At 43.0% G+C, this 27,926-nt stretch overlaps 1 protein-coding gene across 9 annotated transcripts; it reads right to left on the bottom strand.

Annotated features, from left to right (window-relative positions):
* Positions 1-221: 221 nt before the first annotated feature.
* On the bottom strand, positions 222-26,713 carry tead3b (TEA domain family member 3 b). 9 transcript variants are annotated; one of them, XM_028405335.1, is made up of 16 exons: positions 26,537-26,713; positions 26,029-26,165; positions 13,854-14,108; positions 7,305-7,369; positions 6,288-6,350; positions 6,089-6,151; positions 3,990-4,001; positions 3,142-3,267; positions 3,013-3,056; positions 2,861-2,917; positions 2,370-2,434; positions 2,148-2,284; positions 1,613-1,786; positions 1,337-1,480; positions 1,091-1,243; positions 222-991 (listed from the first exon to the last, which is right to left on the bottom strand). In XM_028405335.1, the coding sequence occupies exons 3-16, from the start codon at positions 13,975-13,977 to the stop codon at positions 878-880; spliced, it is 1,341 nt and encodes a 446-aa protein (XP_028261136.1). In that variant the 5' UTR covers positions 13,978-14,108; positions 26,029-26,165; positions 26,537-26,713; the 3' UTR covers positions 222-877. The 9 variants fall into 9 exon arrangements, with proteins under 9 accessions (XP_028261136.1, XP_028261138.1, XP_028261140.1 ...); XM_028405337.1 differs by having other exon boundaries at positions 2,867-2,917; XM_028405339.1 differs by lacking the exon at positions 2,861-2,917.
* Positions 26,714-27,926: the final 1,213 nt, after the last annotated feature.

The raw sequence follows: 27,926 nt of genomic DNA, 5'->3' as shown, positions 1-27,926 counted from the left end.
TCAAAAGTCAGTTATAGATAGATGCTTGTAAGACCTGATTTGTGTGTGTGTGTGTGTAATAAAATATATATATATATAAAAAACACGGTAACACAAATAACCTTCTCCCTGTACACCTGGACTGTAAATTGTGGGACGATTTGTGTGTGTGTAAAACAGGCTACATACAAATTAGTAATCCCAACTCATTCCATTGTGAGTGCCTGCCCCCCCCCCCCCCCCCCCCCCCCCCAAAAAAAAAAAAAATGTCTCACAAGATGTCAGTCTGAGGTTTCTTTCCAATGAGCTAAATTTAACAAAATACACCTGTGTGTCTATATTCTGTTCATTTAAAAACAAGAGGTAGTAAAAAAAAAAAAAGAAAGGCAATCCAAAGTGGCAGGCGATGATATAATCTTTGGAGAAAAAAAAGGCACTTTGCTTTCCTAACCGACACCACCACTACCCCCCCACGCTCCACAGCTCCCTGGTCCTGTTCCTTCCTCGTCTTCAGGCCTACGTACACTCAGCTCAGAGTGTGTGTTGTCATGGATACACATTCTCGTTCCCTCACAATAAAACATTTCAAACTCCATCTTTGCAAAAGTGACCTACTTCATCTAAGGCATGTTTATTAAACACATGGAAACCAGCTAGTCGTCCGCATAGCTTGAAAACATTTTTTTTGTCCTTGCATAACTTTTATTTTATTTGATTTTTTTTAAAGCATTTAAAATGTGTCCATGTTAGTTCGGTCTGAATATATATATAGAGAGAGGGAGTTTCCTGGATGGTTGAGTTGGTCGAAGAGTCAGATTGTGTCACGCTTTTGTCTGGCTTTTCCAAAAAACAACAACAAAACAACAAAATCAAAAAAATAAACCTCCCTGAAGAGCTGTTAGTCTTTAACAAGTCTGTAGACGTGATACTGAGCTCCGTGTTCACTCGTGGAAACCTCAAAAACAAACGCTATACAGAGCAAGGTCTCCTGGGTGTCACGGTTCGTCACCACCTGAGGGGCAAATAGAAAAATGTCAAGTTATAAATATGACACGGATCAATCTGTTCAACAATAGAATAACAGATCAAAAAAGAGGAAAACGCATGTTACCTGTAGGATTGTGAAGTTTTCAAGAACACTGTTCATCATGTATTTTTCAGGCAAGTGTTTGAGTTTGTGGATAAAGTTGATCATGTACTCGCACATTGGAGAGCGGTGGATCCTGTAAACACACTTTCCTCCCTCCAGGCGGGCGTACTCTGTCTGCAACACACACACACACAGAGAGAAGGAAAGTCATCCAACAGCAGGAATTTAAAAAAACATGATGGAAAAAAGTGGATGATGCACGCTTACCTCTACTTTCTCAACAACCTGCTTGCCGAAGGAGCAGACTTTGGTTGAAACAGTGATCGTCATGTTCTCGATGCTGCTGTACTGACTGCTGACGCCGTAAAATGACCCCGGGCCGTCCGGCATCCCGCTGCTGTTCAGGTCAGCCTGCAGAGTGCACAAAGTTTATCACGATCATTACTATTACTCTGATATTATGACAGCTACTATGAGATCATTAAGCTTCATATGAAAACAGTGATGCACAACAACAAGTGGCAGATTACAACAAGACCTCACCCAGAACTTGACTAGGAAGAAAGCATTCTGAGGGCCCTTCTCATAAAGCTCTTTGAGCCCGCCCTTCTTCTCGGGGAACTTGTCGTAGATCTGCCGGATGTCCACAGCCTCGAGGAGCGGGTCGCTGTAGGAGGGATTGGTCTGTCCAATGTGGACAAACAGGTGTTTGCTGTACTGCAGTGGACAGAGACAGAAGAAGAGACAGGTAAACAATCAGCAGCAGAAGTCATGACCCTCTTTGGGTCACATCATGTGGAGCGACTCAAAGTGTGGACCAAACCGTGCCTATAAAGTTCAAATATCTCGCACTAGATGCCAGCTATGCAGCGGAATGTCAAGCAAACGGGACAAAAAGTCCTTTTGTAGATATTTTAATTGACAATTTAGGGTTTTGTCCTTTAACTTTTCTTTGTCCTGATGCTCATGACTCATTCTGCACTGTATACAAATACAGAAGGCATCATGAAAGCAGGCAGCCTTTTTTATATATATTCCAATAAAAGGAACATATAAACTTTAGCTAACTTTAACTCACGTTGTCTGGGTCTCTCTGGACCTCCATAAAGGCAGAGTACTCCAGCATCCGCAGCTTGGAGGAGGCAATGGTCCGGTCCTGCCACACTGGCACTGCAGTAGCAGTCGGTGCAGGAGGAGGCGCCAAAGGCTCATAACCTACACACGCACACAAGTACTATTATTAAAAAAAAGTCATCTTTATGCTTTATTTTTTGAAATAATTTCACTTATGTTTACTTACTTGGTATGGATTGTGGAACAGGACCTGATAGGCTTGTGTATGGAGGCTGTGCAAAAGGTTTGATACTGCAAAGGAATAAAAACATTGGTAAGACCTCGGTATCACATGTGTGCTCGTGGTTCCTACTATATGTTTATATTTCTGGCATTATTGTGCAAACTTGTTAGTCAAAGCATGTGTTGCTGCACCAGCTAGGCGTAAGTCCACCTGCTTCATTGCTTTGTAATGATGCCAAACAGCATCCGATCACGGTGCTTTTACTTACTGATCACTGAAAATATTTGGTACTTTTTTAGGTGAACACAAATAAACAAACACTACGAGGATTTATCTGCCACATTCCTCTTTTTCTCCGTCGAATCTGAAGCAGTTATTTTTTGGCCTGGTGGTGGTTTACATCAGTGCAGGAAACATACAGGACAGTACAGTGTAGAAGAGGAGTTAGTGCTGCTTTGTGCTCACAGTTGACTTTTTGCTACGGGGGAACTTACGCAGACCTGGTGCAGCCAAGCCCAGGAGTCCTTCCCGGGTTGAGATCTAGAACCAGCCTGGTGTGCACAAATGGGATTCATTAAACATGCCCTGACCTCCTTCCTGATTCATTCACTCATTCATACTTATCTCAGCAGAGCAGGTTACTTACTCCTGAGAAGGCCCAGGCTGTCCTGGGATTGGAGCAGGCCAGAACTGAAAGAAAAGAAGAAGAAAAGAATGTCACGAAAAAAGTGTCACAAAAAGACTTAAATGTGCTGACAGTGCACATGAGTCTCACTCGAGCTGGTTGGTACGGGGCAGGAGGCAGCGGCGGAAGATGGTTCTTTAATATACTCGGTGATACAATCTGTGCCGACGACAGTGCTGCCATGTTCTGCAGGGCTTTGTCTTTAGACGCCTGATCCTGCAGAGAGAAATAAGTGGAGTCAACCACAAGATGGCAGCACAACACCAGCAGTATATGATAAAGAACTGACAAAATGAGCTGGACATCACTTTAGCTTTGTCAGACTATTATGTGGTTACAGAGCAGTAAAGGATGTTTAAGCTGGTCAGAATCAAGCAGAGAGAAGCGGAGAGGAAATGAAGGTGTTATCAGCATCACCACAGGGAAAAACCAGTAAGGAGACAAAGAGCGAACACAGACAAATTCCAGTTTTCAATGAGAGTTGAACTGATGATTCACATCCAATCAAAAAGGTGGAGCTTTTATTTTAAAATTCTATATGACAGTCTCTGATTTATAGATCTCTGATTTTTCTTGCTTTTTTTTCCACAAAAAAGTCAATTAAAATAAGCTGTGATTGAAAATTCAAGAAAAAAAAATGCCTCAGAAGTGAGAGCCCGCATCAAAGAACGACACCCTCTGCAAAGCAAGCAAGACGTGCTGGACGTCTGGGAGAAGCTGAGGGGAAATGATGCTACATCAGGCAGCAGTGCTGTGTTCAAAGCGGTGTTCTAAGCAGTCGTTTCATTGCGAGACATGGAGGGGGTATGGGGGGTGGGGTGGCGGGATGCCATGCCAGCAGAGGCCTGTAGCAAAAAGATGCTGGTGCTGCCAAACAAGAGCTGGGTGGGGGGGGGGGGGAAGCAGGGAAGCATGTTGCACAAATCAGATTCACTTACCAAATTCATGGCCTGAATCAAAAAAGAGAGAAACCGTTAGTACTGTGCAGTTCTGTGTGATGTGCTGAGATTCATTTAGGTGGGCATGAAATGCACAGTGAACGTATACAGGCTTCTCTGATGTCACTGTTATTCAGTGTGGACTGCACATGACATGTCTTTATTTCACTGGACTGAAGCTTTCAATACATCTTTGCACAATATAAAATAAAAGATAAAAATCTGTGTATAAAAACATGTGTCCCCCTCAACAGAGTGAAACCCTGATTGAGGTCAGACCCTCTGAGGTTTACTACTGCTCAGGCCTTCAGTGTATTCCAGCACATGTGCAGCTGGTACATACAGCCTGTCTCCATTTCACGCTTTATGTTTGTTCAGCTGATACAACAGTGTAAGAGTGGCAAGAAAATGTGCTTTAAAAAAAAAGCTTTATGTTGCTGTATGACCTGCACTTTGTTTCATATTAACAAGAAAGAGAAAAGGAGCGTATGAAAAAACACATTGTTCAGCAATACAAAGTCCAATATATGAATTAAATTACATGTTAATTGAATGTTAAAATGTTTTTATGTGAGTATGTGTGAGACAAAGATGTAATTTGATGTATTTGATCATCATAGGTGTATATGTGTTCTGTTAACTATTGAAATAAAAGTGAAATATTAACCCCGCTGTGTAGGGGACAAATTAAATTATTATCTGCTACCTGTTGGCTCATTTTTGGACTTAACAACCACACCCTGACCAGCCATCCTAATTCTTGTTCTAATCTATACAAAGACTCTGAGTCTGCTCTCTGTGGATCTGGACTGGAGTCTCAGGGTCTGTACCAACAGACGCTGAATCTGGATAGACATACAACCAACCAGAGACAGGAAGCATGTGACGTAGGCAGAGCAACAACCAGACTAGTATCAACAAAAGACATCCAAAATAGCAGCAGCAGAGTAGGTAGGCTGGTGAATGACGAATGAGGGTCTGTACAAAGTGGAAGTGGGTGTTGAGCGCAGGGATCAGGGAGAGAATTCTAATGGTGTGAACGGCTATGGCTGGCCAGGCTAGGACAACAAATGCAGGGAGGAAATCCTCTCACTATGACTAGCAGTTTATTAAATTCAATAAACCTCATCTACCCCATTTTTAAAGTGGTCTTGGACTTTGTGGGAAACTCAGACTCTGGTCTGACAGAAACTAACTATATAAGGGCAAATGTTTGTCTGTGGCCTGTGATGCCACTGACATTTAAAAGAAGATAAGAAAAAAAACTTTTTTAATCCCAGAGGAAATTCTTCCCATTTGTGTATTTTCCATTTTGCATAACTGACAAATATCAAAGTTTACGTTCTCTGGACTAGGTGTGGAAACCATATCGATCACCGCCTCATTCAATCTGACACACGACATGAATACAAAATGGCCGCTACAGATAATGTCGTCCCCTACTGGATTAGTCTGTATTAAGAGGTTAATTTGAGTCGAAGTTAGCTCTACAGAATGTCTCAGTATTAAGCTATGTCTGCATCAAATATACACATGAGAGCAAATATGCATAAACAATAAAAAGCATGAAGACACCAGAGAGAGTGGAAGAGGCGACACAGGTTGACGACAGAGAGAGAGAGAGAGAGAGAGATTAAGCTTCAGTTGACAGACAGACACAGTGAGGGGGCTCAACGACGTCAAAGTAAAGGGAGATTCAGGAAAGAAGTCTAAGGGGAGAACAGTGTTGCAGGAGCTCGGCTGGCACAGAGGACAGATGCAGAGCTGGAGATCATGCAGCTGGATTCACTGGGTTTGTCATGTGTAGCATTCATTTAAAGCAGAGGCTAGAGTTACAGTGTAATTTAAGGCAGATTAGATTTAACACAGTTCAGACCTAGAGTAAGAGAAAGAAAACTGACGGTGAGCTCCATGCAAAGTACACTGGGCAGGATCATTCAAACTACTAATACCATATTTTTAACATCAAGCTTGTGTCCATGTATGCAGCAGAAACAGCCTTTATATCAAAGCAAGGACGAGTGATCACAGATTAGCCATTAGTGCCAAGCCAAGCCAAGCCTTTACCAGCCCCGCCGAGGCCGCGGTGAAGCGCATACCTTTAGCTTTGACTGGATCTCGCGAGATTTTCTCCGGGCGAGAACCTGCAAGTGGCTAGAAACCTGCACAGAAGAATAGCCGAGAAGACAGGAAAGAAGACAGGGAGAGAAGAGACAGGGGGGAAAAAGAGAGAAGCCGTAACCAAAGAGGAAAGAGACGCCCAGTCAGTGCTGCCAGCAGGCAGGTGGCGACACCTACCTTTATACCTGCCTGGTATTCACGAACTTTCTTCCGTGCTAACACCTGTATGTGACTAGACACCTAAAAGGGTGTGAAACAGTTTTTGAGCATAACAGTAACATGCACTCAAACACACACACACACACATTCAAATGTAGACATAACACACACACACACACACACACACATTCTTTACAGTAATGACAGTCAGAGATCTAAACACTGAGAGCTGATTTAAATAAGCTGGTGGGTTGCAGGCTAACAAGGCCAAAAAAAATCAACAAAAAAATCAGCTCAGCATGAAAAACAGAAGCGGTCATGATACAGGAGGACGAGCAAATGTTACATAAAAAGATGCACCACCAGGACAAAACTAACACAATTCTTGAAGACACAAGACACAGTTTTAAAGTTCATATAACACTTGTGCTTCACAAACAGTTAAAAAAATAGATTTATACCAAGAATGTCATTAAAAAGGTATAGGTTAAAAGCAGGGTAGGAGATTTCATTCTGATGCACTTTTTGTTAAATTAGTGTAACTTCTCTTTACAATCCGATAGCAACCAATTAGTTCGGCAGTTTCGCATTAAAACGAAGAATATGAATCATCTGTGGAAGCTATAAAACACTAAAAACATCAGCCAATCCTCTGGGTGGACCCTGCGCGGAGTATTGGCTGGTTGTCACTCTCTTCCTGCTCTGTGTGCACCAGAGAGGTACGTGCATGATGGCCGAAGTCACAGACTTCATCTTCATGTAATGTGATCATGTGATTGGGAGGCGTGGCTTCGGGGTGAGCTCAGAGAGAAAGAGGCGTGTGTTTACTTTCGAAATCTGGCTGACTCTCACTGAGTTTTCAAAATCTCCTACCCTACCTTTAATTATATATATATTTTTATATTACTACATAATATATTTACAATAATAAAACAGATGACATGATTTTAATGCTCTGGTTGTGATGATTTGTTTTGTACACCAAACCCGAATCATGCATGTCGTTCCACATCAAAGTTATTAAATGTAGTTTACCTGTTTTCTTGTGCGAGTTTTGCCTGTTCTCAGCTTGATGTACCTTGCTATCAATTCATTGCGACCTGTAAGCCAAAAAAACAAAAAAACAAAGCAAATCATTAGTGTGTAAATAACTGACAGCGCCACAAACTGGACAGTAGGTGTCACTCTAGTTACACAAAGAATTCAGATCCAAAAGAAAAGCAGTGTGACCTTTCCCAGAGCTCATCAGACCTCATGCAAACACACTTTTATCAGAGGTCACAGGCCACAATAACACCTCTGCTTCCTGTAGGATACATTAGGATTAGGTAGATTTAACTGTTTCACCCCGAAGTTTTCATTAAGTCGTTTCACACCTCCTTATTGTCCGCTCACATGGCCCTGTAGCTTAATTACAGAGAAAACAGAACCATGTTTTTCATCACATAACATCTACACTCGACATTCTGCACAAACAGGTTGTGCAGAGAACAGCCGTCTATTCTTGGCTTTCATGCTCCTCTTTATTTTCAGAGCCGTGCATGTGTGCTGCCTTTTCAGTAAACAATCAAGCAAAAAAAAAAAAATCATCTTTGGTGTGCGAGAAGAGCAAAGAGCATTATTATGTTGTCTTGAGGGGGAATCGGTCTATCCGTCTTTTTCAGGTCTCCTCTCAGCCAAGTCACGCTTGCTGGGTTTCTGTGGCTGAAGATTAAGCCAAAGGGAGAGGTTGAACCACCGGATCGTTATGAATAATGACTTAAAACTCTCTCGAAAACTTGCTGACAGAAATCTACATCAACAAAACTGGTCAAGATGTGCCTTCTAAAACACATGAGGGGCAGACACACACAATCGACTGTGTGTCCAAGACGTTTAACAGCTTTCCAGACATAATGACAGGAGAAACAAGTCCTGTTTTTTCACACACACACACACACTCTTTAGCACTTGGCCTCAAGAAGGTTCTTGGTTAGTGCAATTACCATAAAAGTACTGCAGGCCATCTCCAGCAGGCTCGCAGCACTCACCGTACTAGCCAACCAGCCAGTCAGTCCGGCGGTCAGCCAGCAGAGCAGAGCTGAACTGTCTGCCGATACCGAGCTAGCTCCTCCCCCCTTCTGCCCCGGGCCAAGGATGGACACACCCCAGCTCCAGCGCCTCCGCATTCCTAACATTCCTCTAAGCCTGTCACATCTGTGCTAGCCAGTCTGATTGGCCTGGGCCTGCGAACACAGCCAGAGCTCGGCCGAACACACACACACACACACACAGGCACATATGAACTTCCAGCTCTGAGAAAAGCAGGGGTTAGAGCAGGGGTGAGGGCCATTAGGGTTAGGGTGTAGGGGGTCGTCGGTTAGAGAGGGCAAAAAGGGGCAGCTGAGCGGGGCAGTAACTCTTGAAGGAAACACAAAGCCGTAACTGTCTCTGCCAACAACTGCCACCTGGCAGCAGAGCAGCCCTCTTCCCAAAACAACACCACAGTGTGACCCCGCAGTCAACGGACGGCAGCACCTGCTGCCGACCATCCCAGCAGAGGATGGCAGAGAGAGAACAATGCCAGTTCGACCCCCACCCAACTGTCACTCTCAATCTCTCTCAGCTCGAGGGCCGAGGGAGAGAAAAACATCGCGTCGCCTCAACCACATACTTCTGCAAAGAATTTCACAGATATCTCATTGCAAATTACTGTAGATGTACAGTATGAGTTCCAGCAGGTGCCGCAGGTTTGACAAGGACGTATTAAGACTCATCTGAAAGTTTGAAAAGTTCTCTGGCTCAGCACAACCAGAAAACTCGTTACTTTTACAAAAATAGACGCTGTAATGGCAAAACCCATTTAAAAAAGCAGGACTTTAAAGGAACAGCATGCGGAGTGTGCATGTGTGTGTTTTAGAGTTAATTAGAGCTTCTGTCAGGTTCTTTCTTTAGAACAGAGACCCTGTAGGACTGGTTATATTAGCTGATCCATTTTTCGGCACACTGCTTCCTCAAAGCAGAAACCGCAGCCAACATCTGCTGGTGTTTGGGTGTCAGATGGTGCCGCAGTTCCTGACAGGTGTACGTACACAGACACAAAGTGGTACAATCACAGCTTATTGTCTTCCACTTTCTTCACATTTGCTCTTCCTATCTCTATCTCTACACCCCCCCCTTTCAAACTGCTCATGACTCCCTTGCTGATTGCTCAACACCCACTCAGATCGCCGCAGGCTGCCATTCTTAACCTCCTCTCTGACAGGACACGCCTATCTGTTTCTTTTACTACATGACCACTGGAATTTTCCACTTCTACACTAAGATAGTGAGCAAAAAGGTAATCTCTCCTCACTCCCTATAACTCCCCCCCTCCTCCCTCTCTCTCTCCTGAACCCTCTCTACGCCCTTATTCTCTTCCCTCCACCCTTCTCATAACATTGAGGTAATCCTAAATTGCTAACATACTGCTCAGCCATGACTGAAAACATTCCTAACATCTCAGTGAGGGGGCTGCCAGGGAAGCACCAGGCCTGCTCAGTCATCATTACAGGCTGACCCCCCCCCCCCCCCCCCCCCCCCCCCGTTTCTATACCTTAACGCACACATCATGCATTCAACTCACTGCTCGTGTCAAACGTGGTCTGAAAAGACTAAAGCCTCCCTCTACATCGTTTTCCTTTTTTTCTTTTAAATACCCAGAGTGCTTTGCAGTAGTGACAGCTGCAGGGCTGAGAGAGGAAAAAAGGTGTGAGTGTGTGTTCTTGGGGTTTGACACACCTGTCGAGACCAGAAAACGCAGGTGAACAAATGTCAGCACAGCCCCAAGGCAAAACAAGACGGGCAACATTTTTTCTGTATCTTATGAAGATACTTCCTCTGAACTCACAAGGTTAAAGGTGCCAGCTATTTCATTTTTTTACCAAGTATGAAAGTCTGAATGATTAACTCTGAAAATGCTTCAAGACGTCCTCACACTTGATAAGCTCAAAAAATAAAAACAGGCACATGTTCACGTTTAGACAGATTGCACTCATCAGCCTGACTTTACATGGCTGCAAACATTCGGCCATAAAACTGAACATCAGGCAGGAGACGGCAACTCAAATCACTGCATTCACTTGAAGTTAGTTTAAGGCAATAAAAACTACTAAACAAAAGCTCATTTCACAACATAACACTCTGTTTGTCTGCAACAAACTTCTCTGCTTTTTTCGGGGCCCCACTGGCTTAAACATGCAGTATTTCTGGAAGGTTACTCTAATTCAAGGATGAGACTGAGCCTTTTCTCCCATGGCCCCTGTCTGGTCCTGGTCTTCTCCTTAGTCCTCCAGCCTCCTTCTCACTCATTCATCCAATCAGGTGGTGGTGGTATGAAATTTTGCTTAGGGCCCCATAAAGGCTTGGGCCGGCCCTGGAGCCATGCTAGCTGTTTGCCTTATATTAGTTTAACATAAGATGTTTTCCCCTGAATAAAATTAAAGTGATTGCAATTCCTATTTACTGCAGTTGTATTAAGATATTTAAAAGTTTTCTCCTGCAGATGAGTGCATTGCCTTGATGCATGGCCTTTCCCACTGTCTGAGCAGCTGCTAAAACTCCAGTTTCCACTGATAATCCTGGTGTCAAGTCAGAAGCACTTACCCATCTGCTTTTCAATGCATGGCGCGCAAATAGCAAAGTGTGTGTGTGTGTGTGTGTGGCGTCATTTTGTTTTAAAGATGGCCTCTGTATCTGTTGTTACTGCTGCTGTGGCTATTCCTGTCTGTCTTCACTTTTTAAGCCTTTCTTTAATGACACTTTATGATACGATGACGATATGATGACGATGATTTTGACCTACAGTAATACTAACTGTAAAGTGATTACACCATTAACTCCAGCTGGCCTTCTTTAAGTGTTCTTCATGTTCTGGGATGATTATTAACACGTGTAACTTATTAAACACATTGCTATGCTTCTTTGAACTCTTTGTCACCCCTGAGCTATGTAAATGACTGGAAATGCTACTGGGAAGTCTAGACAGGCTCGTGAAGCTCAGAACACACATGTATAAAGCCTGCTGATGGAAATTTGCAAAGGTTTCCCACCAAATGCAAAAAAAAAAACCCTGGCAGAAAAACTGGAATTCCCAACGGGAGGGATGACTTGCCTGCCTTTTTGGAGGCCACTGAAAGTCTGAGACTGCAAGCTAGACAGTATTACATACAGTGCAATGGTTAACATTCCCCTGCCCTCACGTCAGGGCAGCTTTTAGATGTCTGAGGTAATCACCTTGTGAGAAGGCTTCTTCTGGGGCATGCCTTGGCTCTGCCAGCGCAGCCTCAGATGACATATTGTAAATGGAGAGGGTGTTTAGTGCTCTAGAAAAAAGCAGGCCTCTAAAAGGGGTCCTGACAGTTTGTTGCTAAGGGGGCAGGTTTGTGCACAGCCTGCCTCTTTGTTGACGTTCTCGTGACAGATGTGTGGAGGCCGGGAAGCAACGCTGACCCGCTAAACAGGACTTTGAAGTTATTTAGGTAAATTTAAAGATGGTTTCAGAGACTTAGAGTCTGTACACAAACGGCAAATTAACAGCACAGAGTTAACTAAACAAGTTAGCACATGATTTCATATGAAAAATATGACTGAGGATTGACTGCATAATGCACTTATATAAGTGATTGATAAGTTAGTGGCCCAATAATCTTCTTGACTCTTCTTTATGTGTATCACTGTATAATCCATTTGCAGCCATCGTAAGGTATATCAAAAAATTAAAACTCTTTTTAGAGTAATCGAACTTATTAATTCTTTATATTCATTTATAATGAATTTAAATATAATATGAGGGCACGGCATGTGAGTGCAAGCAAGCTGTCTGTATTTGAGTATTTTGTCTCAATAAATGTTAAATTAAATTAATTCAAATCTAAATAGATACCTACTTGCTTAGTCGAGAAATCAAGTGAGATTAAACTTCACATTCAAGGAGTGCAGCAGTGAAATATAATTTGAACGACAGGAATAACGAAAAAGTATTTAACTGCATGTGCATAATTCAGCTTCTTCTACCTTGGGCCATGAACTTATCAATCACATGTTTTAATGTTCCAAAGCTGCAACCACTTATTATTTTGGATGGATTTTGGAGTGATCTTATTATGATTTATTGTTTGTGATGTCAGAATAAAATGAGATCTTTTCTTTAATTTATGCTAAGTTACTCCCTTCAGACTGATCTGGAACAGGAGGTTTGCCTGAAAACGCTTTTTTTTTTTTTTGACTGATCGTTTTGACTCTTCTGTAATTTGCTGCTTCAAACAGGTTGAGAAGTTGCAACAGTAGCTGAGTTATCTCAGGTATGTGCTTATCCTTGAACAACCAAATCGGCCTGACAAAATGAGAGGATGAGATTCCATCTCGGGTGAATCACGTCAAAAGAATCCCGTCTGACGTCAAGAACAAAAACAGGGCTGAGAAAACAAACGCGATTCCTCCTGAAACACACGGCCTGCCTGAGACTGTGGTGGCAGTGACTGATGGTTTTTACGGCTGCGCTGAAGCTGGAGTCAGTTTCAACTTTTTTTTGAGACGTGATGGACATTCATTAAAGGGCAGGAAATTCTTACAAAGCATGACTGCAGCGAGTTGAGTTACAATGGTGAAAAGAAACATAACTACACAAAAGCAGAGAGGGCTGTTGAGCAGAACAGCACAATTCCTGTCACTCAACATTTATTGGTGCTCAGCGTAAATTCCCAACTTCAAATCTAATTAAGAGAACTCTGTCTCAACAATGGGAATAGAGAAGAGCGATCAAGCTAATGAAAGACAAGTGTGTTCAATTTCCTACACCTGGAAGTCAGTGATTCTACCGGAGGACTTGCCAACACATCCATCTGGAATCAACACCTGCAATTTAATGAACACGCTGCAGGAAACAGCAAAACAATTCTGAAACCATATGGATGTTTAAAGTCTTCCACAGAGGAGCATGCCAATGTGTTGTTTTTGTTCCCCGAGTCTCCTGATTCATGCTGGGCTAATTATTGCTAATTTAACCGAGCCATGCAGCATCAAACGCAGCACTTCTCGTCAGAAAACCGGCTCCAGCCAGTCACCTTACAGGCCAAACTTCTCCCAGCGATACCGGTGTGGGTAGAAAACGAGGACATGACAAAGCGTAGCGAAGAAAAAGAAGAGGTCGTAAAACAGCGGGCATAAAAATCAGGCTGTAAAGAAAAACACAGTGAAGAAACAGACAGGTGTAAATCACAGGGGAGAGGAGCTGAGTTGCTCTCAGGACAGCAGTAATCAGCTCTGAGAGCGCCGGTGCAACTGGAAGAACCTGCCCCTGGGTCACAGCACAACAGGTACAGGCTTGTTTAAGAGAGCTCTCTGTGGAAAGAAAACATTCACCTCGGCGTGGAGGCCGTGACAGGAGCGCGTGCGAGGAGGAAGAAAAGTATTTCTCTTTAGAGCGGTATGGTCCATGTTTGTTTTCTTTTAGCCACAAATCTCTGCGGAATGAATGGTTCTCTGGTTTTTGTGCATTCATTATGGATCTGATTTCCATGTAATTGCTGTTCTTTTGTTGCTCTGGCTGTTATCCTGCACACTCACCATACATCTTTCCCTCATCTGACAGGATGATTTTCCTCCTGCCACATGGTGGGTAGATGGCGAGGGCCTCCTGGAAGCTCTGCTCGATGTCCGGGCTCCACACGCCCTCGGCGTCCCCCTCCATGTTCTTGTCCTCGTTGTCTCCTTCCAGCCCATCTTCTGGGCTTCCGTTGGTGCTCCAGTCGTTGGACGCAATGGTGGCGGCTCCTCCTGGGCCCGACCCCGAGCCCCAATATCGACAGATCTGTAGGAGATCTGTGGAGGAATGAACACAGTCAGGCGTGCGTTCTTTGCTCAAACAGTGAGTCTGGTGATGCAAACATGGTTCCATCAGCCCAACATTAGTCCTTAACAGCTGTTGTTGTCAAATAAATCACATATTATGATAACAACTGTGAGAAATTAGAAAGCAAAAGAAATTATATTTCTCAGAACAAGTAAATGCAGTCCTTATTTTTCAGGAGCCCAGACATGAAACACGAAATTTCAGACCCTAGTGGCCACAGTTGGGACTGTAGGTCATGTGACACTATCAGCTCAAGCTCAGCACATCAGTCTACTTGCCAAAAAGCATTAAAAACTGCAGTTCTCCCTGTGGCCTCTGGGGGGCTGGCTCCAAAAAGTGAGTCAGTCCTCATAGACCTTCATATTAAGTCCAACTTTACAGCAGAAATATTTATATAAACAGTCCAAGGCTAGACTTTCTGAGGCTGTGCGTGAAAAGACATCAAGTGGACAAAAAAAAATCAAATAAGAATGTGTCCGTGCTGTCCACAACTTTATGTGTGCCATCACACACACACAATAAAAACAGGCTCTTTGATTTAACTTTTAATTACATGCCATCATTTATCTTCCCATTGTGACATTTATATGTGGAGGCAATCAGTCAGTTGGGTAAGTATTTAAAATCCTGAAAGCCCCTGACAAAACACTGTTTCTCAGTTTGAATGAAACATATAGCACGAGGAGGGATTTAATAAGATAAAATGAATTCATCTGTAGAGTTTAAAAGAGCTCCACTTCAGTGTGAACTTTATCTGCTCTGCTGGATTTTACTGCGTAGAAAGCCCCGGGCTGAGCGAGTTCATGTACAGAAAAAAAAGAGAGATGCACTAAAGGAATGTCATTCATCTATAGGGAGCGACTTTCTTTATTGCAGTCGTTAAATTTGTATGAATAAACAATGCAAACCGTAATTATTACTATAATTTCCTCGATTTTATTTCTCTGAAATGGCCAAATGAATTCAAGATATTCCATAAAACAAAGTTTAAAGACCTCACTAATCAGCGCTGGCCTCAAAGAATTCTTGTGGTCTGGGAACTGTGTCCCAATGTGGTTGGCTTATGGCTGACTGCAGGCGAAGATCTTAAGTATTTTTCAAGCTGCCTTTTCAGCATTGTATTGTTTCTGAAATGGAAGTCTATGAGGTAACCATGATCCTCCCAGGATGCTTGTGTTTCTGCTTTAGCTTTTCTGCAGACACTGACAAATAAAGGAAAGGAAAATGAAAGTTCCTGTGGGGAAAATCACTAACAGATTATATGGATTCTCAGAGTTTATGTGACAAAATGCAAAAGATGATAATATGTGTTGTGTTTTCCATAGTAAGTCAGGATCTGATACCTTTATAGCACCAGTAAAATGTCAGAAAATTCCAGTAAAATGTCAAAAAAGTAACACAGAAAGTATCCATTTGCAACTAATTTATTATTTTAAAAACTGGCTGCTCTGAACTGTTTTGTTTTGTCTTGAGTAGGTTTAGGCAACAAAATACTTGGTTAGGTTTAGGGGGGAAAAAGATCATGGTTTGGGTTAAAATGAATCCCAAACACTCCATTTCCATTTTCCAAAGATAAACTCCATTACAGCCCCAAAATATTGTTGACATCTTGTGTTTTTTTTGTGTAAAATGATTACATTTGGCACTGTGGACTGAGGTAACGAGACATATTTACAGGATACACAAAGTCCTACAAAACACCCACTAAGAGCTACAAACATCTGGCTTCTGTGAGCAGTAAGAGACAGGACAACACCTAAATGGACCATTTACCGTATTTTCCGGACTATAGGTCGCACCAGCCAAAAAATGCGTAATGAAGAAGAAAAACACATAGATAAGTCGCACCGGAGTATTAGTCGCACCAGCGGACCAGCGTAAATCACTGTGTTTTTAGCGTAAAGTTGTCTCTCTTAACTTAAGTGGTGCGGCTGCAGGGCATTGAGAGTTAGACACATGCATTTCAACAAGTCCTCAATCAGAGAAATGATTAGCTTCACTGCACAGAAACTCCTCCAAACATCCTGTAAATGAGTAAAAGGCAGACTACTGTGCTCATATAGCTGTCTGGAATTAGCGACCTATCGACCAATCAGAAAATAGAATTCCTTGTTGCCAGGTGAGGTCTGAGGCTCAGCTGCAAGCACATGTTTCATGAACATGTGCGTCACCTATGCTCGGAATGCAAAGTGTGGACAAGCTGGAGGTGGAGGAGAACCGTCAGGAGAGGGACAGGACAGCTACCATGATATCTGTAGTGGGACATCAGGACACAAGGATAACTAATTATATATTTGAATATGTAAGTTGCACCTGAGTATATGTCGCATATCCAGCCAAAGGATGAAAAAAAGTGTGACTTATAGCCCGGAAAATACGGTAAGCCATTAACATTTGTCTGTTAATTAAGCAACTTGTTGCCATCTCAGCCACACATCCCGTCCTTCTCTGTTCAAACTGCGCTCACACATCGTCCACGTGGCCTCTGTGTTATTACTGTGCAGTAATTGCAGTGAACTACAATGCTATTGTATTGTAACCCAAAGTTTCCCAGATGCAGTGCAGACATGACATCACAAGAAAATAACTAAGACAGCAATGGCCTTTCACTGCAGTTCACTCTGCAGCCTCTAGGGGCTGGCTCCAAAAGTGAGTCAATCCTCACAGACCACCATGTTGAAATGTCTAACTTTGCAGCATACATTAACCTATTCACAGGCAGGTGTTGAGTCACAGCACAGGCTTCCTACTTCTGCAACTGCCCTCAGTCTATGTGCTACTTGTTATATAACCACACCAAATCTGTGAGGCCATTTTTTCAGTATGAAGAGAAACGAAGTTCACAAAAAACAGAATATTCCTCTAAGTCAAGGTTTAGTGATGCTTCCCTTTTCCACCCCGTCATCATATCAAAGGATAAAGTGATAAAGGACTAAACAACAACAAACTTATGGTCGTCACTAAGCCCAAACCAGAGTTTGACAAATATCCACAGGTCAAGCTGCTAATTTTAGCTTAGAGGTGACTGGTTATATGGCGGACCCTGTTGCAACAGGGTCACACTGTTAAAACTCAACACTGAAACTGAGCACTCGCCGGCAGCTCAGATGGTCCGTCTCACAGATCACACGGCTGGATCGCTCCTAATGCGTATGACCTGGGCTGCGACTGATTGTATTTAGTCATGCCAATAAGTGAAAGACCAACAAACCAAAAACTATAACAAAGCTGAGAAATGAGGGCTTTGAATCATTTTTCAGATTAAGAATATCTAATGAGATGTTTTAAAATAAGCTGATTTCTTTATTTTTTTTATATAAATTGCCAGATATTTACAAAAACACCCATTTTCCGTTCCTAGTTTTAATCAACACATCAGTTCACTGCTGTTCGGGACAAGACAGATCACCATATTCTTAAATTTGAATCTAAGAAAGAATATTCTTTGAGAGTGATTTGTAGAGGAGAAGAACAAGTTCTATCAGCTTGTATGATTCTAATTATAACATCTCTATGGTTTAGTGTCATTATACACACATTTCTGTTGTAGCCTCATGTGCCCTGGTGTTAAAATGTCATTGATGAAAGCAGAGCACAGGTGCTTCGGTGAAACTAAAGGTCTGTGGTGGCACAGTGAGGGAGGAGGCATGGCCTGACGGGGGAGAGAGGTGGCCGCTCCATTGTTTATCTCCAATTATAGCAGAGAAAACACCGCAAAACCTCCACTGTGCCGCGAGCTGTGAAGAGCAGCAAACAAGCGCCCAATGCAACAACAGAGCTGACGACTTCAGCGGAGCTCTGAGGGCTCACAAGAGCACAAGAGAGGTGCCGCAAAAGAGAAGCTCTTCACCCAAAGAGAGAGAGAGAGAGAGAGAGAGGCCTGAATTCCAGACATGTCCTTATTAAGAAAGGGCTGCGAGTGCTCACTGTTTCTCCTCCTGCCTCCCTTGTGTCAACCCAACGCCCTCCCTCCCTCCCTCCGTCCGTCCCTCCTGCCCCCCCACCCCACTCCACCGAGTGCTCAGAACGTCTCTACCCAAATAAGGACAGGAGACCAGGGGATGCGTGTATGGGGAGGAGTGGGTGGTGGGTGGGTTGGTTTGGCTGGCTGGCTGGTTGGAGAGAGCAGAAGAGAGGGGGTGTGTGTGGTGGGGTGGTGGTGTTGGTGGTGGTGGGGGGGAGGGGTTGTCCAATTTAGGCGTCCACTTTGGAGTCTGGAAAACAGTGGGATTGTTCCAGCTGGAATGCAACATCAGCAGTGAACATGCTCCCGCTCCGTGACGCTCGGAGCGCAGGCTGTGAGGGAGGGCCATTGTCAGCGGAGCCGTTTTTCAATCCATCCATCCTCCGCTGGAGTCACAGGATTTCAGTCAATCATCCGACCGTCATCATGACTTCATGATTAAAGTGAGACGGACAGTTTTATGGACCTAAATGCTCGTCCAAGACCCATGGGAATCCAATAAGATTTACTGCCAGCCGGACACTTTTAGATGAGAAAAACTGGTGTAATTAAAACACTGATTATGTCAGAAGAGCTCTGTAATGTCCCCTACAGCCAGTTGAGCTAAGAAACTCCAGAACAAAACAGTCCTTTTTGAATCAGAACAATCATTTTCCCACCAAATAAATCCAATATCTTTTGGTTTTTTTGCTAGTGGTAGAAACAAAAACAGAAAACTTTAGATTTGTGCCACTATTTTTGGATATTTTACACAGCAAACACCTCCGCTCTCCCTCTATCTGGGAGTCAGGCCATGGGACTCTGAGACCAACATGATACAGAATTCCAATGTGCAGCAGGAATGTAAATAACGCTGCAAAGTTATGCGCCTTGCACATTCATTGAAACAGCACCATTCATGCACCGGAATCCCTCTTCCCCATTTTCCCAGCACCAAACCAGGGAGCGATCACATTGCAGTCTGTTTTCAGCAATCGGCTTATCTCAGCTCCGGCTCCATCTACGAAGCGACCAGAGCTTTGTTGGCACTGTGCTGGCTTCTCCCCCCCTTTTTCTTTTTTCCTCCTAGACAGAACTGTGAGGGGTGAATTCCAGTAATACTACTGAGTCACTCTCAGGCTGTCGGGTCACACGGAGGAAAGCTGTCAATACAGGCTGAATCAGGAAAGGGATTCCATCACAGACATTAGTTCTAGAGTACCACAGAATGCAGGAAATCCCTCGCACAACACCTGCAGGCAGGCAGGGCACACAAACAGAGGCTGTGTGTGTTTCAGAGCACAATAACACTTCTCAGTCTGAAAAAAAGGGCAGAGCTGACACATTCTAGCATCCTGCTTGTTAAACCTTAATTTTATCTTCCACTGAACATGAGATCATCTCGGTGTTCTCGAATGGAGCAGCCAGATGGGTTTCTACTTACACAGTGGAATTCTAAGGCTACATTGAGGCAAGACCTTGACTCAAAAGTACTCTGTCATGTCACAATTTTTTATGGCCTGGTGGCAACATCTCCTCTTCCAGACCAGCAGTGGGGAAAGAACATTTGTCGAGGCCTGCGGACGTTTAAGACCAAACAGGATGGATCATAGGAATACATTTTAACAAAGACTAAACATCCCACCATGAGAGCCGTGCGAGCCCGTCGAGCTGGGACGCCACTGTTACTGCCTTAAATATGTGTCCAGCATGTCACATCACAGTGTGTAAGAGCTATGACAGGCTCTACAAGTGTGTTTTTTTTTAAATCAGCAGGTAAAAAGGCAAACAAAGGTTTACATCTGAAGGCAGCGCAGGTCAAGGTCAAGTCCTCTCTGCTGGCTTGCTTCTGTTTTTAAATTCCAGGTTACTCGTATGACTATCAGAGAGTTAACCATATGACTTTGGATGACAGCTTTACACTCTTTTACAACTTTACCTACCATAAACTCAGTTTTTGAAGTTGCCAGATCAGGAATTTGTCTCCAAAAATAGCACCAGAAAAGGCAGCTCATGTTTTCTGAGCCTACTGTTATAATTAGATTTTAGCGTGTAGAATAGCCACCCATCTCTGTTTTATGCTAACCTTTACCCCTGTGATGACAGCATGGCCCCGTGTTACATGCACAAAGGCTTGTCTGCAACTTTTATTCGTCTTTAAGCGCCTGATCTTCTGCACTTTGTCTTTGAAGATACTATAAACCCTTCGTCTCTCCAGCCTCTTACTTCTCATACTTCTACATCGCTCTTCAGAACCAAGCAGCATGAGTGAGTGATAAGACTTTAAAGGATCTAAAACCTCATTTTTCAGATGTGTACTTGTAGATGTGAGGGGCCCCTTGGTGCACTTTTCACTCTCAAACAAGCGGCAACCTCCAGGGCTGAGAAGTGAAGTCCACGTGGAAGCATCAATAATCGCAGTTCACCTTTCTGCCTCTAGGGGCTGGCTCTAAAAGTCAGTCAATCCCCATAAGACTCCCATGTTAAAGTGTCCAACTTACAGTAGAAATAAACAACAAATAAAGTTTTCAGCCTTAGTCTCTAGGACAACTGCTGTTAAGAGGATAACATTTAAATGTATATTTAGATTAAAATGACTGATTTGAGTGACTCCTTGCCTGTATTAGGAGTTTAGGCAGACTGTAAATAATTGCGTCCATTAAACCGTAAAGTTATGTAAAATAAGGGCGTGGCCGGTGGGCCAGTAACTGTCTGAGCCATAGACATAACTCAACTGGGATTTAGGTCAAATGGAAATATATAAATACAAGAATGTCACAAATGTACTTCACTGTCATGTATTGGGTTGTAAGCTACATTCTTCTCCTCACCACTGTGTGCAGCTTCATTACCATGACTCAGCTCAACTGACTCACGCACCAAAACAGATTGCTAACAGATTTCCTTCAAATCTGTGGATCCATCACGCCTGTTGTGTTTGCATGTTTCTCCCACATTACCCACTGTCAGAACGTATATCCCTCCATCTGTTTGCTAACCAGTACACTACAAGATTTGTTCCCCTCTTTAAAAAAGCAGCCTTTGTTTAGCTGCTGTAAGAGCTGGGACACTTGTTGGCAAAGAACAGACCCCTGCTGGCAGCTAAAAGCCCCCCCTGCTTAGCTGGGAGTTAAACACACCTCCACCAGGCTGAAGTAACAAATCACAGCCGCAGAAAACTCCACCACACTTCTCCATGAGGTTGAAGGGCGCTCACAGATGTAGAGTCGGTGCTCTCTGTCACAGTGAGACCCCCTTCTCACACACACACACACACACCAACAGCCACACAAACACACACTTGACAAGGGAAACAACAGGTCTTGGCGGCAGAAGGAGCAGCTGCTCTCTAAGGTCAGATTACAGATAAAGAAAACATTTTAGGTTCCAGGCCAGGAAAGCTGCTCTCTGACACGGAGGAGAAACACGGCCTTATTCCTCCTGACACACACAGAACGCCGCACACAGGAGACGCACATGTTTGACTGCAGCAATGCTTCTTAAAGCAGCGTTTAAATCAGAGGTGATGAGCTGGCAGGAACGACACTGCTGCCGTCTTCAGACTCATGCAAGTAAGAACCCCATCTCCACGAAAAACAAACAAAAAAAAAGTCACCACCCTCCCTCCTGTGTCTGTGTTTGGCCCTAATAAATTCTCTCCAGCTCCTCCAATAACTTCCTCCTACTTCCTATCTGGCACGGCGCTCAGGAAACAATCAGAGCTGAGAGTGAGAGGAGGGCTGGACGGCCAACAGCTCACACGGCAAGAGGGAAAAGCTGAGACAAACACATGCACACACACACTTACACACAACATATCCATATCCAAACACAAAACCAAAAATTGCTATTTATTAAGTATACATAATATATAATACACTATTCCTATGGACTATGAAAGTAGGAGTAAGTAACTTTGGCCATATCCATGTCGATATGAACCCCTCAAAGTCGAATATTTGCATCAATCTAAATGATGTTTCACACTTTCTGATTTAAACTAGAGGGGTCAAAGAAACATTTTTAAACATTTACACTACAAAAAGTGACTTGTTTATTGCATTACTCTAAAAAAACTCCCAGCGTGGAAACAGCCTGACACGCTCTGAGGTAAGAAGAGATTACATGAGTCATAAATGAGTATCACACGCCGAGTAAGACCATAAACATAAGGCCTGATTTATTCACCCGGTCATTGTTCGATTTTAACACTGGATGCTGCCGGCCATGTGGTCCATCATCATCTGTCACACTTTCAGAAAATGTAAACTTTAATCCAGCTAAGGAGGGAAAGACTGACACAAGGAGGCCGAGGGAGCCGCAGTGCTTCTTTTTTTTTTTTTTTTTTTTTTTTTTTTAACTGCCTGAATCAGCATTTTAATCGGAAATTTTCCAGGGAACGCAGAGGAGAAGCCATTCTAGCCTGAATTGGTCATTTTGTGGTGAGGGGAGCGGTTTGAAGCCATAATCTGTGAAACCTTTAAGACATGCATAACTTTGCAGCAGAACACACCAGCCAATAATTCATCTAATCATGGCACGAGGCTTTAAAAGAGTCAGCCGTGGCTTTAATGGGCAAGTAGAGACAGAAGCGACACTGTAAGCACTCACAAAAGACTCCGACACCTTAGCTGTCCTATAACATAAATAAAAACAGCAAATTATTTAAACCTTATATTTAATAAAAGGATTTTAGCTGCTCCACATAATGTGTTGTGACTGGGGCAGGTCTTTGCTGACATGCTGCTTATAAAGCTAGGTGCAGAGCACACTTTATCTTGCTCAATTATACACAACCATCCATGTAAAATATGTCTTTAATGGCAGCACATGTCACTCCAAAACCTACGTTAGCCAGGGCCTGTGTGCTGATGCAACAACAATTGTGACTGTTCTGTTTTTCGTGCACATGTACACGAGTCAGGATGTTTGGTTTTTTGTGTTTTTGTGGCTGATACACGTTTTTCTCTGTGTAATAGTGACATCAGTTGACACAAACAGCCGACACAACAACCTACAACATCATCACCCTCAGGATTCCTGGGTGAAAATTTGTTGCAGTTTGAGACGATCCTTCCACAACTTTGTACCATGAAAGGGGAAATTTGCAATTTGTGCACAAAAAAGTGACAATTTCTCCAAAATGCTAAATGTTTCCAGTAGATGTGCATAAAAGAAAAGACGAAGGTGCATAACAGCTTCACAGACAACGTGCAAACGCAGCATGGATGCTGGGTTTTGACTTGTGTGCTGATAACAAGGTGGGTGGTCCCTCTCCTCTTCCCTGATTTCCACAAAGAATTTCAGTTCATTCCATCTTAAATTAGCAAATTCTGTCTTTTTTTTGGTAGTTTTACTTGCATTTGTGGATTTAGGCTTCACTGGCAATTGTTTTCAAAAAGGACTCCATGCTGTGATTCGCAGTGCTGAGACCCGGGTTTAGTTTTCAGCTTTGTCCCTTCTGCTCAGGGATCACATGTTGTCCAGGATTACATTCAAAATAAGTATACATTTTTCAGTGTATGACATGTTGGCCTATCTTCTACTAGGTCTATGTTTTAAATGTCTTTGTTTTTTTATAGTTTTTTTTTAATATTAGAAGGAACCAAAAAATAACTCTGTGCTGTAGAAGGAGATCACCCCCCCCCCCCCCCCCCGACCCAAAACACAGTGAGCAGAGGGATTAAAGGAGTTTCACATGAGTGCCCTTGGGTCACTCCAGTGCGACACACAGGCCACACACACACACACACAGATCTGTGAAACACCAGACAGGCCCCGGTATGGGAGTGAGCCTCCTGTTATCTATCATGGAGGCTGGATTGGCCACGGACGCTGGCACAAACACCCGCACAGACGTTCCTTTCTGAGCGCTCTGGAGAACATTTTATGTGGAACATCACTCCCAACAGTTGGTCACCAGAGAAAGAACAACTAAAACGTTTAGCAATGAGGGGACAACTGACACAAAGAGTATACTGTTCTAGGCCACTCCCCGGCTCCTCCCCTGAGCGGCCCGAACAGGAGGCCAGAAAGCTTATCTGTTAAAGCCTCATGGTTTGGAGGATATGTAAACATGTGCAGTGCATTAATGTGAATACAATGCTGATAGATTGTGCTACTGGGGACTTTCAGAGTGAAGTGTCTGCTCACGTTTGATTGAAACCGGTAGCACATTATGCGGCACTCTATCACCCAGCCATTAAAACTGCATATTGTATTCCAGCTTGTCATTAATGCCCTTCTGCTGAGAGCTGCAGGCTTTTTTTTTTCTTCCTCTGAGGCCCTCTGTGTGTCCCCACCACACTGACATGAGTGGTATTTGTTCAGATGCAGGGGTGACAGAGGGGTAAGTGTCCACCATTTGGATGTCTGGGGATGGTGTTAAAAAGCCACCGATGTCTGCACAAATGGGCAAAAAGCTCATTAGCCACTCCTCTGTGGGTTTAACACAAACGGGTGAAGCTGCTGCTGACAAACGGTCAACAGACCTGCATCCAAAGCAAACACTTTCAGCACTTCGGCTGCAGATTTTTCCCGAAATGCCTACGGTGTCTTTACAGTTTCGGATTAAACATACAAAGAAGAAGAAGAAGAAGAAGACCACATGCTCATTAAGTCTTCGCACACAGCCCGAAGGGTCACAGCTGGGGAGTAAAAATGGCCACTTCAAGTAATCTGAGTGACCTCCATGACACGAGCGAAGCTGTAAAGCTTTCTCTTTACATTTAACCCACAACAGATCAAAAAAAAAAACTTATACACACAGAGAGTTCTGATGCATTTATGCTGCATGAAAAACAATGAAGGGGAATCTGTCTGAGCAGCAGAATGCTTAATCCTTTCCAGATTTACCCATCAGCCATTGAAATCTATTATTAGGAATCTCGGCAGTGTCTCATTTACCGAGGACACATTGTTTGGTTGCTCTGGCTGGTGGTTCCACTTCAGAACATTATTCCCACATGGTGGTAGAAAGTCAGAGGGCCCAGACGGTGGCATTCGCCTCTCAGCCGTGACCTAACATGACCAAAAAGGAAAGACAACACGCCGATCCGATCACCCCTCTCTTCATCAAGCACCCAAAAAAACGCCATGTCTGATTTCAATCTGCAGCGCGTGTGACATGGTGTGTATTTGGCAAAAATACGTGTATGTGAAAACCTGACAGTTCCTCCAGTTAACAGGTTATTCTGCTTCCTGCGGCCAACCTGACAGGCTGCATTCTACAGCCAAACCTGTTGACTGCCATGCTTTAACCCAGCAGCTCACATGAAGCCACAGATTCAGGGTTATTTTGAAATATAATTAAATAATATTCTCTCTCAACAACATGAACAGCAGGCAGAGTGAGAGCAGGTGTAGCCTGAGGTGGCCCCGTCAGACACTATTATACAATTAGCCTGCTACATATCCATGCATCTCAAATCCTCACCTATGAATTATGTACTTAGTGCGACTTTGCAGAGTATCATCGCGTGCCGCTTTTGTTGGCACCAATGAGAGAGATAAACAGATTAAAATTAAAATCACCACGTTAGCTGTTTTTTGGGGTTTTTTTTAATTGTAGAATTGAATCTGTATTAAAGTATGTTTGGCATTTCAAAATAAAATACCTGCTCTTATAACAAGACATTTACCTGCAGCTTGTTTAAATCATGTGACTCTTTAATTCATTTACATGAATCTTTTCTATAATGCAGATTATTTATGGTCATAGATTTATTTAGAAATCTATTATAATCTGTTTAGAAATCTGTTTTTAAAAAGAGTTTAAACAGCAAAACTTTTACATGTTTGTCTTGAAAGTTTCACTTCATGTGAAAAAACAAAAAAAAAAACAAAAAACAAAGCTAAAGATCAATCAGCTGATCAATAAATCAGTCATTTCATTGATAATCCGAGCTCTCGCCTTGGTTGCTGACAGACAGGAACAGTGGACTCACCTTCGGGATGCAGAGCTCCAAACCAGACTGAAGTTGTGTATTCCTCCGAATCTTTTGTGCGTCTCAGTGTGTCTGTGTCCTCGCTGGAAGAACTGTTGGATTCCTCTTAAAGGAACGAGGCTGGATTCAGGTATGAACTGTGCGAGACAGAAAACAAACATATTGGTCCTGGTCTCTGTCAGTCAGGGGAGAAGCTCTCTTTTATTTTTCTCTCCTTTTCTTTCTTATGTGTGTGATAGCGCTGTTGTGTGTCCAATGACCGAGGCTACCCGGTGAAAGTATGATTGCAGAGAGCCTGTCAAAGATATCCCTGCACACTGGCAAAGTCAAACACAAAAGAATATCAATCTGCAAATGTTTCCTTCCCTCCCAACGCAGGCAGCTCCGCGGAAAAAATGTAAAAAATGACAATGATCTGAAAACTTCACCGAGACAAGCGGCATGAAAAAACTGCCCAGAAAAAAGGCTGTAAAGAGAAAAAAGAGGGAACATTTAGTGGAAGTCTTACCTTTTTATTCTGCCAGTCACCTTTCTCTCCTCACTGAGAGCAGCTGCTCAAATTTACTGACTTTGTTATAATTTGGCGCCTTGTTGTTTTCCGTAATATTTCTCAGAGCTTTGACAGTATAAGTGGAATGTTAAGTATGACTTTGGTATGAAATCAACGCACTACACTGGAAAACGAAGGGGGAGGGAGGAGAGACAGAGAGGGAGGAGGGGGGGAGGAAGAAAAAAAAAGACTTTCAAGGAGGAGCCATTGGTGCGCGTCAATCAACAGGCGGAGGGGGCGGGGCATTCACTGTAAGCCACGCCCACTTCAACTCCAAAAAAAATCCCTGCACATACTGACTGCTGCAGCTTCCTGTCCTGAAAACCTGTCTGGCAACACACACACACTTTAACACACACTTTACTCTATTACTATTAATTACTATTACTATTTGAAGTTTCTCAAATTAATAAATATTTGGGGGGAATTTATTTTAAAGTGAACAGAAGTAACACATTAGGGGTATATAAATATATTAAAAATATATTACAGCTGCTGTTAGATAATTAGTCCATGGCCATGTGGTATCTACCATGACTGTCAATGAGTACAAATGCAGAGATGCACATATATATATTTCTCCAAATGCATTGATAACTGATGCTTGGTGCCTCCTTCCTGAATCATATAAAACTTTTTTGTAAACATGTGCTACCATAATTTGAAACTCTGAAATGATTGTGAACATTGTTTTAAAGGCTTAGCTATAAATCAGTCTGTGTTATCAAACGCACAACTTTTTTTAAATTTTAATTTTAAATTTTTTTTGGGGTGGGGGGTAATTTAGATTAGTCAGAAACTTCATGATGTATAAAATGACATTTACTTTTTAGTGTGAGGTTCTAATAATGCTTGTAAACACAGATGTTTCCCTCAGATGCTGCCAGTGTCTGCACGGTGCAGCCACACAACATCATTTACATTCCAATGATCCGTGTGATGATGATGATCCAATGATCCAATTTCAGTCTGAATCATCACATACATCATTTTCTTTTTCTTTTTTAAACCTTTAGGGGAAACTAAAAGGGTCCGATTCACATTTTAAGGCTTTGGGTGGAATCTAGATACTGAACTGGCTTAAATTTGAGGGTTTACTTGAGGAAATAGTGGTGTCGTTAAAGACAGATAAGGGCAGCATAAACAAATGCACATTTCAATGAGATATTTTCTGCTCTCTCACTGATACCTTCTGTTAAATCAAGTATACTTTTAATGCTCTCATGGTCTAGTTGGCATAACTTCACAGTGACTCTGTAACCTGTAAGAGCAGCTCACATTTATAGGAGACTAATCCTGCCATTTCATTGCTAAGAGTGTGCCACCGTAACCCATCCAAACACTTCCA

Source organism: Parambassis ranga, chromosome 5 (genome assembly GCF_900634625.1).
Source record: "Parambassis ranga chromosome 5, fParRan2.1, whole genome shotgun sequence".
NCBI classification, from domain to species: Eukaryota; Metazoa; Chordata; class Actinopteri; family Ambassidae; genus Parambassis; species Parambassis ranga.
Note: the sequence above shows the minus strand (reverse complement) of the source record. Positions and strands in the feature narration are given on the sequence as shown.

Excerpts from the sequence above, each read along its gene's own strand:
- tead3b (XM_028405335.1), bottom strand. The coding sequence starts at position 13,977 with ATGGAGGGGGACGCCGAGGGCGTGTGGAGCCCGGACATCGAGCAGAGC. Across the intron at positions 2,918-3,012 it reads CAGCCTGGGCCTTCTCAGGA|GCTGGTTCTAGATCTCAACC; the intron begins GTAAGTAACCTG and ends TGTGCACACCAG. Across the intron at positions 1,481-1,612 it reads TCTTCCTAGTCAAGTTCTGG|GCTGACCTGAACAGCAGCGG; the intron begins GTGAGGTCTTGT and ends TGCACTCTGCAG.